Below are 18,293 nucleotides of genomic sequence, written 5' to 3'. Positions count from 1 at the left end.
GGCAAGGAACATAATAGCATCGCTGTCTGCCACCTTTTTGGTATTGGTTCACCAGTACCGTTGATCCTTTGAATAAGATCTGTGTATGTGTTAAGGTGTTGTTCCATGCTTCCTCCTTCAGCTAGCTCGAGGCGTGTCAATCGTTTTAGCAGGTAAATGTCGGACGCTTTATCGTGATATTTCTTCAGTGCATCCCATGATTCTTTTGCGCTTTTGCAGTCACGTATGAGGCCAATTTGGTCGTCTTCGACGTATAGGCCGATGGTGGCACGCGCTTTTGAATCTGCCTTTGTCCATTCTGGTTTTAGATCTGCTGGCACGGGATCGTTGATTACGTGCCAAATTTCTTCCCGCTGTAGAAACATTTCCATTTTGAACTTCCATGTCTGGTAGTTTGAGTTGGAAAGTTTTTGTAGTGGTAATTTGGTCATCTCCATCGTATAGCTTCTTTCGTTCGTTCTGAACGAGTAGTCTCTGTATTAAGAGTTTATCTATTTGCTTTAAGAAAAGATATTTTTATTTAAGCTACTGCCTGGGCCCATAACCTGTTGGCTTGATCGATTGGAGGTATCTCGGAGAAGAAAGAACAAACACGACCTACTCGGTTGACGGTTTCTCACTAACTAACTTTTATTACTGTCAATATCTATATCAATGTATTAGTGATATTCGCGCATCACCAATATTTCTAACATCCTCGTCCGTTGTACATGGCAATGGATGTTTGTAACACCACTTTGAGTTTTACTATTATTTGAGCGAAGTATTTCCGTATTTTTTTCCACAGGTTTTCACCCTTTACATTGATCGATTTTTTGCATGCATCGATTAGAATATTTTCACTACATTTCAACTAACGGATGCATTTAATCCTACAGGATGGAACGGGTTTTTTTTACGAATAAAGGAGTACTTTAATTTACAAATTAAAATCGAAACTAGCGTCGACAACTCTGGGTGAAAAAAAGAAACCGTACAACAATGATTTGCGTAAAGCTTTACCTAATTAACAGCGATGCTAAAACCACGCCAAGTTCACCCAATCATTTGTGCTATATTTGTTTGCGCGTAACGTTGCCTTGTCTACTAAGTGTTGGGGATAGTATATTTACACTCAATGCTAATTAATTGTCACCCTTTTGACAGTGGCAACTGAACTGTGTGGAAGTAATGCTGGACAACTTCGGCCATAAGCACGTGTCCAACCCGCTCGGTACCCTGGCCTGCTATTTATTCGGATGCTGAAACGAAACATCCTACTAGAACGCTTACACGAGTGGTGAATGTATTATTTAAAGCTACGCAAAATAGAGGAGATCATGTAGGCGAACCGACTCAGATTCTTGTATCGACTTGCATTTCTTAGTTTGAGGTTAAATTCGCTTTTCAACTACTTCTGCCCGGACACATCACCAGAATGACATATAACATAAATGGGTAGACGAAACTGTTGCATAGGTATGGACGCGAAAGTTCCGGATGGATAGGTTATCAACTTGCATTACCCTTTTGCAGGAGAGCATCTTTCTCACTATCTCTAGTTATGTGGCGTAAATTAGAATTCAAACCATTTAGCTATGCGTTAACGATTTCGCGAATGATGATGTGTAGAATAGTCTTCTCATCAATTCCGTACAGTTTGGTCTCTACATATTAGCGTGCGGAGTATCTCTGGTTGGAACGATACGCCATGAATTATGGAATATCCTATAGCGAGCACTCGTCCTACTCACGACCTACAGAGCTTACAGTAACCGCTGACACATACGAATATCGATGATGATCGCGATTTTAAGATCATTACCCTTAACGACGTTCATTCCTACCAGGGCCCTAGGAACCGTGCATCTACGTACGTGAAGGGGAAAATGTGCATGCAACACAAAAAGGATGCATCGTACCCGAGGGTCTTCATGATACTAGTCTGTGAGGGTACCTCACACATACACTTCGTCTCACAAACGGCGATCACCAGCACTCCGTCTCCGTTCGCCATCGATCGGATGGTCCTCGTTGTCCTCATTGCTGCTGACACTGTCGTTCACGTCTGGGACGGGTCGACGGTTGCCAACCGAGGCGCCCGATGTATCTCCGCTCGTCGGCGCAGACGACGAAACCTCCACTCCGAGCACACTTTGGTGGAACGGTGGACCATGATGGCGACCCTCTGGATACAGCAGCCCAACGTCACTGCCGCTCAAGTTCTGGATGATCGAGCTGATGTTCGTGCCAAGGCTTTGGCGCTTGATTGGCGTGATGTTGAGATTCTTCGGTGACTTTGGCTTTGTCGATTGTCCCACCGCCGTACGATCGGTCCGATCGCTACCCGTGGATGTCACCGTCGCCGCTGCCACCGATGGAGGAAACGGGCCCGGCATGTCCTGACATGACGATGATGATCGGCCACCGTCAGGTGGTTCGAAGGGTGTTAGCGTTAGTGGTGTCGACTTAAATCTATGCAATTCCTTCATTACCTCGTACTGCGAGTCGGGTGCCAGGAAGATGTCGTGCAGATTTTTGGTCGAGCGCCGGTGTGCCTCCTGGCTCTGTTCGTTTGAGGAGTACGGGTACGAGGCGATAAAGTTGCAACTGCCCGTCGGCCCATCGTGTTCCGGCCGGATGTGGTTGGCATCGTTCGGTGAGGTTTGCTGTGACTGTTGATGCTTCCCGCTACCGATAGCGGGCGCACCGATCGACGGGAAGTTTGTACTGGGAGTGGCCGGTGACAGATCGGTATAGTCCGTCCGTTCGCCCGAATCCATCGAACACATGCTCTGGCGGGAGAGATCCTTTGGCAGCAGTGAGGATCGGGGCATTACCTGCGGTTTGTCTCCCAGCCCGAGTACCGTCTGCGGGAACGGCTGCCGGCTACGGATCGATGTTTCACGCTTGCCAAACCGTTGTGCAATGTACTCGTCCGCTGGGTCCTGTTGCAGCTGTTTCTCCTTCTTCCGTCTTTGGTTGGCATCCTCGTAGTAGTTGTCATTCTTCACGGACATATTGCAGCAGCTGCTCACGTCTGCAAAGTACACCTCGGACTCGGTCGGTTCCAGCAACTTACCCGTTACCGCTGCTGCTGCCTCCGCCTCGAGTGCCTCCACCGTCTGGAAGCCACTGTTTTCAATGCCGACCGCGTTGGGTAGCTTCTGTCGCCGGTTTCTCGGCGGGTGTGGCATGCCTTGCAAACCGTGCGGTGATCCTACCCGCCCAGAACACTCATCCGATCCGGCATTGGGGGCCGGTAGGATCGGCTCGTTGTACTCGTTCTCGGATGTTTCGTGCGAACCGGGTGCACCCTGATTGGAGCCGAACACATTTTGTACATTCACCCTGCCGCTCGTCGGTTGGCTGTTGTTTGCTGGTCCAATGCTTTTTGCACCCGCTTCCACGCGTTTCTTTGCTTTGCGCAAGGGTAGCGTGTTGGAAAATCTATCCCGCCCGGGACCATCACTGTCCGACGGTGTGTTCTCGTAGTTTTCTTTCGTTTGAGGTTGCTTGTAGCCTCCAGTTTGTTGTCTAGTTTTACTGCCAAGATTGGAGCCATTGCCACCAACGTTGGAACCACCGGACGATCCTCCGCCAACGATACCGTTGCCCATGCCACCGCGACCATAGTTGGAAGGTAGAGCCTGCTGTCCGGAACCGTTCGCCATTGTCGTTTGGCCGCTGACGTACTGCTGTGGTATGCCGTGCACGTCCACACCCATCACCGAGTGTTGATGGCACTCCAAAATAGCAATACCGGCTCCTCCCGCATTCGACGGACCAACCATGGACGAACCGGGGGCTGACATACCGCTCGGATCGATCAACGGTGGGCCGCACTGTGCCGGATGTATGTACTGATAACGTCCACGCCGGGCCGGACTGTTTGGATCACTGTACGGTGGCGGTGGTCCCCAGATACCGTACTGCTGGTCGATCACATTGTAGCGCGGCTGTGCGGGATCGCCCAGAAGCGTACCAGCACCCGGTACCATCGTTGACACGCCAGCCCGATTCGAGAACCCGTACTGCGAGTCGGGACTGTGCGGCGACAACCGCTGAGATGCATCACTCCGCTGCCAGGGCATTCGTGGCCAGCTCCATCCCGGCATGCGTCTTCCACTCGCGTTCAAGCGACCACCCGTGCCCGGTTCCTCACCACCCGGATTGGGTGAGTAGAAGTTACCGGCCTGTCCCGGCGTCCAGAAACGATTGTCACCTTCCCACGGGTATGCTGAGGGTAGCACGTTCCGATGCGCATGGCACTGCTCGCAGCACCGACAATTGCCTGCACGTCCGGCACTGCCTATCCCTGCGCTGGTCCCACTGCCCAGCATTCCCGGCCCAGCAGGCAACACCGCTGACGGACCCTGCTGGCCAGAATAAAGCGAACGGCACCGCAGCTCCAGCTGCTCCCAGTACATCTTTTTCCGCTCGTGGCTCAACAGCTGGTACACGAGCATACAGCTGAACACGGCCACTAGCACCCCAGCCACGGAGAGACCGAACACGGCACGCAGACACGAGTACAGTGCACCGTGCACGACACCACAGTCCGACGTAGAATCGAACACGAACCGCACACTGTCGTCCACGCCGGTTTCCGTCTGCTTGTCAGCGGTCACGGAATAGCAGGTACAGGTACGTGTTTTCTGTGTGTACTCGCACTCGCGCAGCACCTGCAGACGACTCATGTGCAGGACGGTCGTTGTCACTGTGACCAAGGCGCAGGTAAGTGCCGACGCAAGTCCACACGCCCCGGACAATTTGATCTATGGAGATAGCGTGACGTATTTGTATTAATACTAATCGTCCCTGTGAAGGAAGAGCTCTGTTCAGTGTTACGTACCAAGTAGCTGTACCGGTTACGTCGCCTCGCAAGACTCATTATACAGATACCCGTCAGCATGAGCTAGAACAAAGAAAAAAGATAATTTAGAACCTCCTAATCACGTCACCGGAATGGAGAACTGTGTCTCACCAGGGTAGCAGGCACGAACGTTGGCACAGTTTCGAAGTAACCCACGGTGCTGGTGTACGAACGAAGCAGGAAGTAAATGCCCAGAAAGAGTATGCCGAGCAGACTGGAGATGCCGCCACATATCAGACACCAGATGACGTACTTCCGTACGCCGGATGTTGAGGAAGCTGTCGGAAATGAGAGTAGAACGTCAGAACTGTCAGTTTTCAAACCATTCATTCATAGTGATGAGAGGCAAAGTTTAGCATCAGAATATTAACCCGCTGTTGCTGATGGTGGACGCGGTGGTTCCACCGGTGGTGGGGCCCAGGTGCACGTTGGCACACTATACTGGACAACCTGCATAAACGGGTACCCGTGCATGGTGGGAGCGTGTTTAACGGTGGCACGACAATCAGCACAAAACTTCAAACGAGTGACTCCACCTAGCAGTAGTACCACCACCTCACACTCTCAATGCCTTCTATGATCCGCTTATCGGATTAGTGTGTAAACTCTTAACGTCAAACATTTGTTCCACTGCGTACCAGGTCGCGAAAGAAGGAGTCTCGTAAAGACACGAAATACTACACACTACATAAGACTACTATTGTTGCTGGATGTTGTACTATCTGTTATCTATGGCGGGCAACTATCACACTAGCTGTGGGGAGAACCGTTTGCTTCGTATCTCAAGTAATCCGCGTTGTTTATTGTACTGAGGCTGTTGTTGCTGCAGGCGCACATTGTTGTGTTATACAAAAATCATGTCTCTGCCTTATCGAACAGCAGCATGGACATGAATTTTCTTCCTTGAGCAGTGCCTTTTCACGTTGGGTGTCACAACATGAAACACATTTTACTCCCTTTCACTGCCAAACTGGCTCTGTGTGTCGAAACACGGTCCGCACCCTGTGTTTCGCCCCTGTCTAAAGGACACTGGAACACCCACGACGTTGAAGAATCATCGTGTATTCACACGTTGCAGGGATTCGTTTCGTGCACTACTCATGGATGGCACTGGCCAGCCACACCGAACTTCAGCACTGCTTCACGCGTAGGGTGAAGTGCCAGGCTCTGCCACAAAAGTTCGAACTTTAGAAAGCCAGTTGCCAATAAAAACTGTTTACTTCCTTTCCGCGCAAAGGCGCACTGGCTGCTACCCCACACGCAAAACCAAACTACACACATGCACAGTTCACCAAACTTTTGACAGGCGAAATGAGTTTGCTGACTCGTTCTTCGTACTTGCGTAGTTCCCGCGTCCTACAACATTTGCCAACCACGATGGATGCTGTGGCATTTCATACAAACAGCGCTTCTTCACACTCTAAAGCATACCAATGCACCTCTGGGCACCGTGGCAAAGGTTAGAGAGAGATGCAATTGTTTGGGCGCGGGTTTTGGGGTGGAGATACTTCGCCGATTTCGCAGGACGGACAGTGCGCAGGATCCGCCCGTCACGTGCCGAACAATGTCCTGGCGAACACAGAGTCACGCGTTGCACATTCATAACGCATCGAAGGGTTTAACAGCTTCAAAATGGCAGTTAGGGAATGCGTTGAGGAACTTATGGCACAAAGTCCTGTCATAAATATCTCCTGGAGTCCTGGAGACATATGACTGGTAGACGACTCTACACCTTTTTGGTAAAAGAACTCTTTTTTGAGAATTAGAAAAGTACTCCGAACGCAAAAGGATGAACCGAAAAAGTCCTTTTAGCAGAGTTCCAGAAAACTTTCTACAACATCCATCCTAATTCCAGACACGCCGTATATTCCTAGACCTCTTAGTTAAACACCTTCGTTTTCAATTTCATGGTCGCGTTCGATTCGTTACATCCGACCTTAACTTGGAACTTCTCCATCAGCGGACAACTATCAATTCCCGCGATCTACCACAGTTGTTCAGGTACCGTGGGCAGCTCGTCAATATGGTAAGGGCACAGCATAGCAAGGGAGGGCGAAATTGTTTCAAATTATCCTACTTCCTAAACTACTGCCGAGTCATTCCCGGTACCAGCCGGGTGACTTCCTCGCTTACCCGTTTCCATGCGTTGTGCGGTGCGGGTTCTCGGTGCGGGTCGTGGCGGTAACGGTGGCCCCCGGTCGTCTTCAGATATTTCCTCCTCCAGCTTGCTGATGTCCATACCGGCCGTACCGTCGCTGTACACCTCGATGTGATGACTGTGATGGCCACCGTGCCCATGGTGATGATGGTGATGATGATGGTGCGCATGATGGTTGTGATTGTTCCCATACTTCCGCTCGTCACCGAAGCGAACCGGTGAGTTCAGTCTTGAGCCATTGTGAGCACTACAGAAACGAAGGCAAAAGGTAGAGTACGGTTTAATAAGGAGGGGGAAAGTTGAGTGTGTGTGTGTGTGTGTAAGCGAATGTGAAGAAAGGCAAACGGAAATCAATCAAACAACCGCGATCACGGATCGGGCGAGCTGATGCACGTGTGACTTACAGTGAAATCTTCTTGGAGTCCATATTTACGTCCAACACGTTTGAAGTATTCTCGTCGCAGGAACCACCGGCACTGGAGTTACCGCCGAGACGGGTCGGTTGTTTGGTATTATCACAGGAACTGGAGCTCGATGGCATGTAGTGGTGATGATGAAGCTGCTGCTGCTGTTGATGATGGTGAGCGAGATGATGATGACCCGCTGATGGATGGTGTTGCTGCTGCTGCTGCTGCTGCTGCAGTACCGCTACACTGTTGTCACTGGTGTAATCGAGATCCGCCTCGGCAGTGGTGATGTTGTACGCCGGATCATGATGCAGATGATAACGATGCGGTTGACCCTGCGGTGGTTGCAACGCGTCCCCGCCATGACTGTTCGGCTGTTGCTGTACCGTCATCGTGCGTCTAGAGCTACGCTCGCTTTACACGGCACATCGGGACAAAGAGAGACCCTTCACCAAAGACCTGAAGCCGTTGGGGATAGAAATGTGAACGGGGCATATAATTAAAAAAAAAGCAGCCAAAATTCAACTCACGACACCGATCGGACGAACAACTACCGAGGAAGCGGAATTATGCAACGCTATGGAACGAACATTGTGGCTACACAGCCTGCCTTTTAGGTGACCCCTTTCCAACCGTGGGGTCATTTGCAAAAGAGCGAAACGTGGCGGGTAAAGGGCACCGGATCGACGCCTTGTTGTTGGACCGTGTATCCAAAGTGCATGGCAGTTTCGTTGTACGATCGTTCCATTTTACTGTAAAGTTCCCAAATCGTCGCTATTGGAGGTGAGTTTCTTGATCGCTCAATGCTTGGTTCATGAATGAGAACCCGTAAAAACATCTCGAAACATAGTGCAAGGGAAGGTTCACAACAGCTTATTTGTTAAAATCTGTTTTTGGCACCTTTTGCACTGCTTGTCGGCTTGCGTACAGCATATTTGTAGGTCCACTCTGAGCGGAAATTTAGGAACCCCTGGTAATTAAAAGCTTAGCCCTTGAGCTACCTGGAAACTGAACGTGACGGAACTGCTATATCTCTTGTTCCACAGGTAGCCCAGATAGCAATCAGTTGTAAGTTATTTGGTACGGGTTCAGTGTAAAAGGGCGTCCCTATGTCCAATGTTTATTGTGTCCTGGGTAACCTTTCCTTTCCGTCAGGTGTCTGCTACACTGGAGAGGAACGGCAGAGAAATACATTGCCAGAAGCATGAGACCCCTTGCAGACTATTGCCCAAAACTTCATGCGCCATTCCGTCCATTTTCAGCTGAACAACATCCGACCAGTGCTTATAGACGGCGTTAAAGACTCTTTTACTTGTGGAGTGTTTTATAGATGCCGAATGCGGTCGCAAGGTACAACACATTGTTAAGCGCTATTTCACAGGACAGCTTTCCGATCGCTGATCATCAATAGCGTGCCAATGTGCCGTGTGTAACAGGTACATAATTATACCGAGGTGTGCCCTTGCATGCCGACATTGGAGGTGTCTGTCCTGCCGAGGAAAACTGGAAAGGTTCAGGTTCCGAAGCGGCAATCCCCGAACCAAGTACTCGATGCACGATGAAAATTACCATCATCCGGCTCACGGCCATCGACCAACACGTTGATCCGGATGGACGTTGACCGTGCGGTGATGAGAAGAAGATCGAACTTGATCTGTACAGCGAAACCGATCGCGATGAAATGTTGCAATGGTCGCTTGCGGGCGAGGGAAGTTTAAACCCCGTTGACGAAAGAGCGGATAATTCAATCAACAACAAAAACTTAGTAAAACTATGTTTAACTTAAAGTAAATACCGTTTCTAAAGTAAATGGAATAACCGCAAAGTCTATTGCATTCGTGACGAAAGATCTTTCTCCAAAAAAAGATGCCATCTTCATGCTGTGAAATACCTTCAACCACGTACCCTGAAGAATTTTTTACACTTCACCTTATTGTGGACCATTCCCATTCCTGTTTGATGTGATGTTAACGTGTTTCCTGCAAAACTTTTGTCATCATTTATCATGCATTCATGGTGACAGTTTTACGTCGGGTTTTCTTGTTGCTGGGGGGCTACAAAATTTCAATTGTCCATTGTTGCACTTTAATGTCCATTTTAATTGCATCTGGATGGTTAAAGGCAGTATTTTATGCGCTGCCAATTAACAAACAGACGGTAATTTATTTCGTTGAATACACAAAAAAACTGTAACACAAACAAGGAATGTATGTTCGTCGAGACTGCCATTCTTTGTTTGTCCACGTTTTGCGACTTTGCGGAAAAAATGTGTCAAACGCTTTTTGGTAGACCATTTCGTCACGGTTCCATAAATTAGCAGCTGTTATCAGCCTGGTAGCTAAATGCTCCGCCAATTGTCGGATTATGTTCAAAAACGGACAGACTGATAAGCACCTTTTAAACACGTATTAAAAAACAGCTTCCCTAATGTTTACGATCCGTCATCGCTGCATTTTTCCCATCGGGGTAGAGAGCGAAGGCATGCGAAGATGGCCCTATCGGCGACAAATAAATCAAGCTGATCATGGCACACACCGTGTGTTCGCTTGCAGAAAACATAATCATAACGGGTGTCCCGCCGAGCTGCCACTCTCGGGGCGATCGTAGACCATATCCAGGGATGTAGAACCTTTTTCGAGCCGTGTCCCGGCTGCAGTGTTTGCAATACTTTGCTTTGAATGTCTAAAAGATGATTACGATGCAAATAACTAACAAAAAGAATTTTTTTTAAGGAAATTGACAACATGAACGAAATTTAATTTAATCTTTCTCGTATTGGCGTAGGGATTGTTTTTGGAAGTGCTCACCAAAAAATACTCAATATCAAGCATCTAACTTTTGCTGTGACAATTCTTCTCAGATTTACAAATCTCCCGGTCTGAAGCAAGAATCACCATGAGGCCAACGAACGAACGCATCAAGAGCGCATCCACATGCATCTACAATGCGTAACGTTTGTTGTGGTAATTTAACAAACCGGCTTCCTGCCATCCATCAAAAAAACGGCTGGTGACTCGCACCGTTAAAATCCGAAGCATAGCGAGCAACTGCAACTGGCCCGATGAATCTTCCTCCTCTGTTGCTTCTGCTGCGCAGGTTGGAGACGCAAAACAAGGCGCAAAGAACGAGATCTCTTTTCGCCAACAAATGCAGGAGGTCTTGGAAAGTGCCCTGAGACGTTAATAGTGGTTCCAGGTGTGTAATGCAACGAGTTTACAAAATTTGCAATAAAACATATAAGAAATTTGAGGGTTTTTTTACGAATTTCGACACCAAACTTAGACGAGCGCGTCATATATTTTCATCTTTCTAAAAAAACATTTATTGCAACTCGGTGTAGGACTAAGTTGCCCAAAGATCTTCTCGTGCAACAAACAACCAATGTGCACGGTATGATTTGCTCCACTGCACATACGAACCACCCTTCCCCCAATGCGTCGTGTGGTGCCCACCCGCGATCGAGTACGATCGCACTCTTCGCTTGGAATTATTTTCATATTTAAATGTGACGTTCCTGCACGTTCCACGCTGCGTCTGCGTGTTGGCACGACGGCTCAAACGCACCCGAGCATTCACGGCCCACCACACTCACCCCAGCGCTCATGGGCCGTTGCAGAACCTGGATGAAGGAAGTGCCGCGACCTATCAAACCGGGTGGCGACTACGGACACCTCGTCTGGGTGTAAAGTGTGATGCAGAAGTGGATTTTTTTATATCGCTCATTATCCGACGGGACTAACAGTTCTGATCGGTAATTACGCTCCCGGTATTCTCGGTCTCGTTATGTAAGTTAAGAACTCGCTAACTCTGGCAGAGGAAAAAAACACACACACCAGTCCAGCGAGACAGTTCCGAAAATGGAGGTGTAATGACGGCTACTCGCAACAATGTGCTGGTGGGAAATTAATTTAAAAAAAAACCCTGCACTAATTTCACACAACGTCGTACTACTAGGGGGTGCAACCACAGGAAAATCAACCACAACATGCCACAATTGTTGTGGTCATTAACTGCAATTCTGCAGTTAAGTAGCGTAGAGTTCTCGGGATGCGATAGAACAGTCGCATGCAGCTATTGCAAACTAACTCCACCAAAAAAAAAGGAGGGAAAACGATTGCGAATAATGTGTGGTTTTTCATTCAAATATCGTAACAAAACAAACCAAGACCAGCTGCTTGTTGGTGGCAAACAAAACGAACTCGAAGATATCCTCTGCATCTGAAGGACATCGGGGTGCACGGCACGCAACGGCTCCCCACGTAATGATCATCATTACAGGTAGCATAACTGACGCATCATATCTTCATCGGCAATCGTTCCCCCTGCCGGTCATATGCTGGTTATGCCGCCCATTTAGGAATTGTTTTCCACCGCTCTTATCCATAATGGCATCAAGCAGCCTTTAATTTGTGGTTTTTATATGACGACCAACGTCGATCAGCAGCAAGACCGTTCTCTGCACACATTCAAACTTGCAAACATTTCTAACCCGCTGCTACCTTGCGGGGCCATCGTGCAGACTTTTAATAATTAAAATTTTCCACCCCGACATGCACCCGACCAGTGCGCGCTGCACGCTCTAATTTTTACGGTTAATTTTCCGATTCATTTAGGGCGTGTGTGACCGGCAGCCAAGACAGTGACAGTCTGTTTTCCTGGTTGCAGCTATTTTAAATATGCGCTCAAATCTGGTACATGTGTTTTGATTTACGCCGCACCCAGACGGCCAGATGGTTTTTTGTGCGTTAAGTGATCCCTTTTAGGGACGCTTTATTCTCCACGGATGTAACCCAACCAGGCAGCTTTCTTATCGCAACGCATTAACAGAACCGATTTGAGCGGACGAGAATGAGTGAAAATGCCACTTCCACCACCATTGCTGGCAGATAGCACGAGAGACTTTTAAAAAAAGGTTTGCTAGAAGAAGGCTTACAGAGGGACAGCATTTCGTCGAGAACGTACATCTATAAGTCTTGCATTTTCCCAAAGGGATCTAATGGAAGGGATTTTAGTGTAGCAACTTTGGGTTATTCAAAGATCGGTCTAATACGCTGCAGGTTTAAGATCAAATCCCGTCTGAATCCGGGCTTTCGTAAGAAGAATTGACCATGTAGTTACATGTTTGCTGATACCGCTGATATAAACTTCAGGAGCATGAACTGAACTTGAGCGAACCGGTTCGTTCTTTAAGAAGAACTGAACGAACGGTACAGATCATTCGTTCTAATGACTTTCATACTATATCTCGCTCATAACGATCGTTTAACCTACCGTTCCAGGACATTCGAAGGGTAGTTCGATCAATCTCCTTCTGTTTATATAGACCTGTCTATATATGTAGATAGCTCAACCGGGGGATGTTTGACTAGCGAAGTTCGTTCGTTCACTTAACCGAACGAACGGTGCAGGTTTAGTTCTGCTGACTCAACTTTAGTTGATAAAGAAGCGAAATAGTGCGACTTCTAGACGATCTTAAGCTTTGAGACTGCATGTTTGCAACGACTGCTGATGAAAATCAATAGACAGTATTATTTTAAATCATAACTCTCTTGCTAACGTAATGTACGTATCGAAATGTACTACTGTAACGGATTTTTCGGTGTGAAAAATACTTTATCAACACATAAAACACCCATCCAACGAGGGAAAAACCAGTCCTGTGAGTAATCTTTCCCACGTTGGCCTTACCGAGCAGTGGTGCCTCTTGGTAGAAATTATTCGTCCACGTACAGCATCCAAAACCGACAGGCCATGACGGACGGACCCCCGTCAACTTCACGGGTGTCCTTCCGGCAGTGCATTTTGTACGTGATCGTCACAATAATAATGGTTGGGTCACATGTAGCCGTAGACATAAAGCATATCACCGAAGCTCAATCAATGAGAGGGACAAAAAGGATCACACAAAAATAAAGGGAATCGCTTTTCCTCACACCCCGAGAACCCGACCCGACCGTTGTCCGAAACGATCCGAAAGCCTGAAAGTACCTGAAGATGATGCTGTCCAGTCCCACTGGATGCAATAAATAACTGCACATTCTTCACGCGGGACCCGTCCCAAAGCCCGGTTACGTCGGGAACCAGATTCCGAAACGGCATGTGCATGCTGCACCGAAAATGTAAGTTAACTAATAGCAGCAGCAGCAGCGAAAAAAAAAGCTGGAACAGGAATTCCACCCGGGCCAGCTTCCCGAGAGGGACGACAACCGGCCCACATGAATCGATCGATCGTCGGGTCATCATCCTTACCGTGTTCGAGTTTTGAGTTGTACTGTTGTTTTGTTGTTTCAGGGTTTGCCTGTTTTTTTTTTGCGGCGTGTGTAGTATTTTATTTCCCACTTTCGTCAACTTCTCGATGACTATCCGTTCGGTGCGTTTGCTTTCACCAAAAACTGCACACAATGCAATCCATGGATGCGATGCGTGGAAAAGGGACCTGTTGCGCGTTGGCTTTTGGGATGCTTTATGAAAAGGAACACTTCGAGAATGGAGAATGGACAACCACATGCTAAACAATCGCTGTATCACAATCATTACTCGGGATCATCACTGGGAGATGACACATGCTTGTAAGTCACATCACTGAGCCACAAGTACACTTTGCGTTTTCTTGGAAATGTGATTCTGTGCGAGGGGACATCACTATTTTAATGCTTTCTACTGCGCCTTTTCACTTGAAATTTTAACTGACTGCATCCAAACAAATGATGCTGTAAAATGCCCGGAGCGTCCATCCGCTTGAAAGGTTTCTCAGGTAGCTCTGGCACCGAAAGATGCTGCTTGAACAAAGATGCCGAACTTACCGACTCGCTGGTATGGGTGTTATGTGTTTTATTGTTTTTTTTTTTTCGTGTGTCTGTTGTGTTTTCCTCATAGGGTTGGAATAGGTTCGCTATCCACCATGATTGAGTGGGCCTGAACCGACTGACATTCCTGACGTCCGGTGTAAAGCAGAAAGGATAAGGAGAGAATGGGTATACGCAACACGATTCTCAAACTTTTATACGCGACGATTGCCTAAATGGTGCTGGTTTGATCGAAACGATCGACATCGGAGCCACACACCACAACGCGGGTTGACGGTTATGAAATTGAAGCCGTACGATCGTGTGAAAGATCAGGAATCGTTTCATTTAACATTCTACGACTTTCACTGAATAGGGGCAGTGAAAGATGAGCGCCGATTAGCACCGGGAGTTCTCCGGTGGAAGAGAACTGGTCCAGTTAATAGCCGCTAACGGTATCGCCCTGGACCGTCCGGACCGGTGTGCCAACTATTAGTTTATGGACATGACACCACACTTCCCTTAATTAGCTGATTTAATTGAGAACGAGAACAATGTTACACGAATTCCACTGGACGTTTCTCGACTAGGTACGGCGATTTCGATGCAGCTTTGTGCAGCTTAATTAAGCTACGAAACGCACACATTTGCTGAACCAGCGCTGCACTCAGATCACTTAAGAAATCGCACAACACCCCACGCAATTGGCAGCGCCATCAATTGCAGGCTGCCGTTGTGACCAAGAACACAAGCTGCTATTTTGCCAGATGTTAGAATTGGGAGGGAATATTGACGGTCGGTTTGTTTTTTTCCTTTTTTTTGCAATACTTCATACAAATATCTTTTGAACATTCACTCACAATATTGCAACTCCACGCAGGAAAGACACATTACACACCACCAACGCGCTGGAGCTAGTCGCTGGGTGTCTCAGGATTATGGTGCTATACCTCTTTTCTGTGGTTTCTAGCCTCTTTTCTGTGAGTAGAGACCTGCAGCACAGCACCACACGGCTTTACACACCCCGGGAAGTAACAGAATCGGCCCGATCGAAGCACGCGCACTTTTTCAACTGAAAACTGGTTTTTTGAAACAAACACACTTCATCGCATAAAACATTCCAAAACGGCATCTCCGCTCTCTCTCTCTCTTGTTGCTTCTCTTTCTTGTTCTTACCCACACATACACACACACCCAAAGCATCTTTTTGTCGTATTTTACACATTATGATTATATGGTGCCGATTCGCTTTCTCGCATGCTGCGGGTGTAGAATGGACCCGTAGCATACACCAACACACGTGCACACTCTACTCACCCTTAAAGCTACATTCATTATGCTCCGAGCAAGACACTGAGCAAAAGGGTGTGCGAGAGAGGGAGAGCGACCGTGATCGTTCTCTTGGAAATTTGCAAACGATCCTCAACATTCAGGGATTGTCAAGTAGTGATGTATTTGATGATAATCTATGCAAAACGAACGATCATTGCCGTCTAGAATTGTTTGGGAGATTTTTTGTAGACATACAGACCCAATATACTAATGAGTTTGTTAAGTAAAGTGTCGCAGATCAACTATTCACGTTGATGAATTCTATCAGCTGTATCTGATTTATTTAACATTTTTATATGACCAACCGGAAAATGAATTCAACGAGCATACGAGCAAATAAAAGAAACTGCCCATTAAAGTGTTTACCCATTGGGAAAAGAAATAATATCTGAAATATTGAATAAAACTTCCAATTGAAGTTGAATTGGAATTGGATTGGAAATGGCAAAAGCAAATTGTGAAACACAAATTAATCGGTTTGTTTCCTCTTGTTTCGATTAAAACTTAAAGCTTATGAAAGTAGCAACACTTCTCACAAGTAAGTCCTGGATCATGTCCATTGTAACTTTAAAGAGCATTCCAATCTTTGTCTACTTCCGCTTCAGGGAAGTGTACGTTTATAATTTAAACTAAAATATTTATAGTTTTTCAATTTTACGAACCCTGTATCCTTTCCTTATCCCCCCCCCCCCCTCTCTCTTTCTCTCTCTCTCTCTCATGCTACGCACTTTTTATCTCATTTTCATTTCGTGATCACCAGGATCTACGTAAAACGATTAACCATCGATCGTTTCACTTTACCAACCTTTCTCCCCGTTTCCATCACTGCACAACTCCGTCGCGCAAAAGAAGTTGCCTAAATTGTCCACATCTTGGAGCCATTCAACAGCAAACCTTACAGAGAGGGAAAAACACAAGTCGGCAAATCGTTTTTGATCGTGCATGCGTGGTATCGAGTTGACCGAGGTTGTTAGCTGGTGCTGATGATGATCAATTTGGGTATCGAAAGACCCACGATACGAATGATCGGTGGAAGGATTAGGTTCAAGATTTACCGGTAAAGGAAAAAAGGATGGCATTATGTAAATCGATCATCGTGTCATTATGATCGTAGGATCGAGCTTGATTTAAATTATTTACATTACAAAATTATTAATAAAGTTATCTTCACTACAGACCAACACTAGGGAGATAGGGAATCGTCTTTCTATTAAGTTTTCTGCCACGATGCTGCTGAAGTAGGTGATGAAACCGTATTTTATTTTCCTCTCTTTTCTTACATTCTACTCTTTTCTCAAGTTCCTTCGTAATCCACCACCATCTTTCCGTCCGCAACTACCCATCAGTTACAGTTCTCAACATCCTATCCATTTACCGCCCTGAGGCTCGTGTTCCTTTACGGCCCATTTTTCGAGATGCCTCACTTTCGTAATCCATGCTTCTTCTCGACTTGCTCGCATTGAGCGCGTTTGCATAAGGAGTTTACAATACTTTTGCTCTCTGTTGTTGTAGTTGTTCTTGAAATCCCCGCAAATCCGTCTTCACCTGTACATTTTATTATATATCTTCGTTCTTCTGCCGGCCTTTCAGCGCATAATTGGGAACGAAACACAAACCCCACACTGAGTGACTGAGTGTGGTGTAGGCAAAAGGAGATAGAAGATAGATTTTTCCTCCACAGGACCACCACGCGGATCAATGGGAATGTTTTTTTTTTGCGTTGATGAAGTTTTTTCAACGCAATTTCATTCAATCTTACTTCCGTTGGTACCGGTTAGGAATGATGTTTATGAACGAGTACCAGAACTTTGGAGACCCTGGTACGTTCGCAGTGTATATGCAAAGTTGGGTTAATGTTACCTCTTGTTAAAACGAGTGCTTAGCAGTCGCTCTGGCAGGAACAGCCGGATTCTCTTCAGTATTGCTGTGTAGAACAAACTCCCGGCGGCACAAAATAAAACTGTGGCAAGCGAAAGTTTTCACACAGCTTTGTACTTAATGGATGTTGGTTGCTGGATACGTTTCCATTTACGTTCCACAGCACATTCGAGCTGATTAATGATCACATAATTAGATCGATAGCCACTCGAATCTGGTAGCTCATCTAAGCTGCCATTAACTGGGCGAACTTGACAACTAATTTCCTTTGCTAAATGGAAGGTAGCTTTTCGCTAGCCACAAAAAGGTCATCCAATGCACAGATTTTCTCCCGCCCATTTCCAAAACTAATCGAAAAGATGATCCAGTTCCCGTGCGACGCTCTGCGAAGATTGGGATTAGTGATCTTTTTCTTGGTCCACAGCTTCTGCATGCAGCGCTTCTTCGTACACACGAAGCTGGACCATTGCTTTACGGTTCCTTATGGGTCTTGGATCGCGGTCAATGTAGGTAATTTGATACCTCATGCGTGACTGACCTTTCCGCAAAGTCTCTTTTTGACAGTGCAGTAAATAGGAAGGATTTCAATTTCGGCAAAGATTAAAGTAAGTCGGCCTGGACAGGGTTCACCGTACAGCCAATTGATGAAAACTCGATGTTGAACATGATTTCGACGTAATACAGTATGTTAAACAAGTTCGAATAGAATTTCTAAACGTGATAAAAAATTATAGAAAACTTCTTGCTATTTTCTCTTGAAAGCTATGTTTACATAGAATGCTTACAACATATTGTAATTTAAAAAACTACTTACTTCGTATTACTCTGCGAGTTTCATATGTTGCTCGAGCCAGAAGCAAGCGGCACGCAAGACTTAC

The 18,293-nt window shown here is 46.7% G+C and overlaps 1 protein-coding gene across 1 annotated transcript; it reads right to left on the bottom strand.

Moving 5' to 3' along the window:
- Positions 1-699: 699 nt before the first annotated feature.
- On the bottom strand, positions 700-18,241 carry LOC128301988 (uncharacterized). Its single transcript, XM_053038683.1, has 6 exons — positions 18,230-18,241; positions 7,418-7,879; positions 6,989-7,260; positions 4,967-5,133; positions 4,835-4,897; positions 700-4,757 (listed from the first exon to the last, which is right to left on the bottom strand). Exons 2-6 carry the CDS (start codon positions 7,810-7,812, stop codon positions 1,956-1,958), a joined length of 3,699 nt encoding a protein of 1,232 aa, XP_052894643.1. The 5' UTR covers positions 7,813-7,879; positions 18,230-18,241; the 3' UTR covers positions 700-1,955.
- Positions 18,242-18,293: the final 52 nt, after the last annotated feature.

This window comes from Anopheles moucheti, chromosome 3 (genome assembly GCF_943734755.1).
Source record: "Anopheles moucheti chromosome 3, idAnoMoucSN_F20_07, whole genome shotgun sequence".
NCBI lineage: Eukaryota > Metazoa > Arthropoda > Insecta > Diptera > Culicidae > Anopheles > Anopheles moucheti.
The sequence above is the reverse complement of the archived record's forward strand: the minus strand, read 5'-3'. Positions and strand labels throughout refer to the sequence as shown.

What these genes read in the sequence shown, in the direction of transcription:
- LOC128301988 (XM_053038683.1), bottom strand. Translation starts at nt 7,812, where the DNA reads ATGACGGTACAGCAACAGCCGAACAGTCATGGCGGGGACGCGTTGCAA. An exon ending in CGTTCGTGCCTGCTACCCTG is followed by an intron (nt 4,898 to 4,966) that starts GTGAGACACAGT and finishes TCTTTGTTCTAG; the next exon opens with CTCATGCTGACGGGTATCTG. An exon ending in GTAACCGGTACAGCTACTTG is followed by an intron (nt 4,758 to 4,834) that starts GTACGTAACACT and finishes CTATCTCCATAG; the next exon opens with ATCAAATTGTCCGGGGCGTG.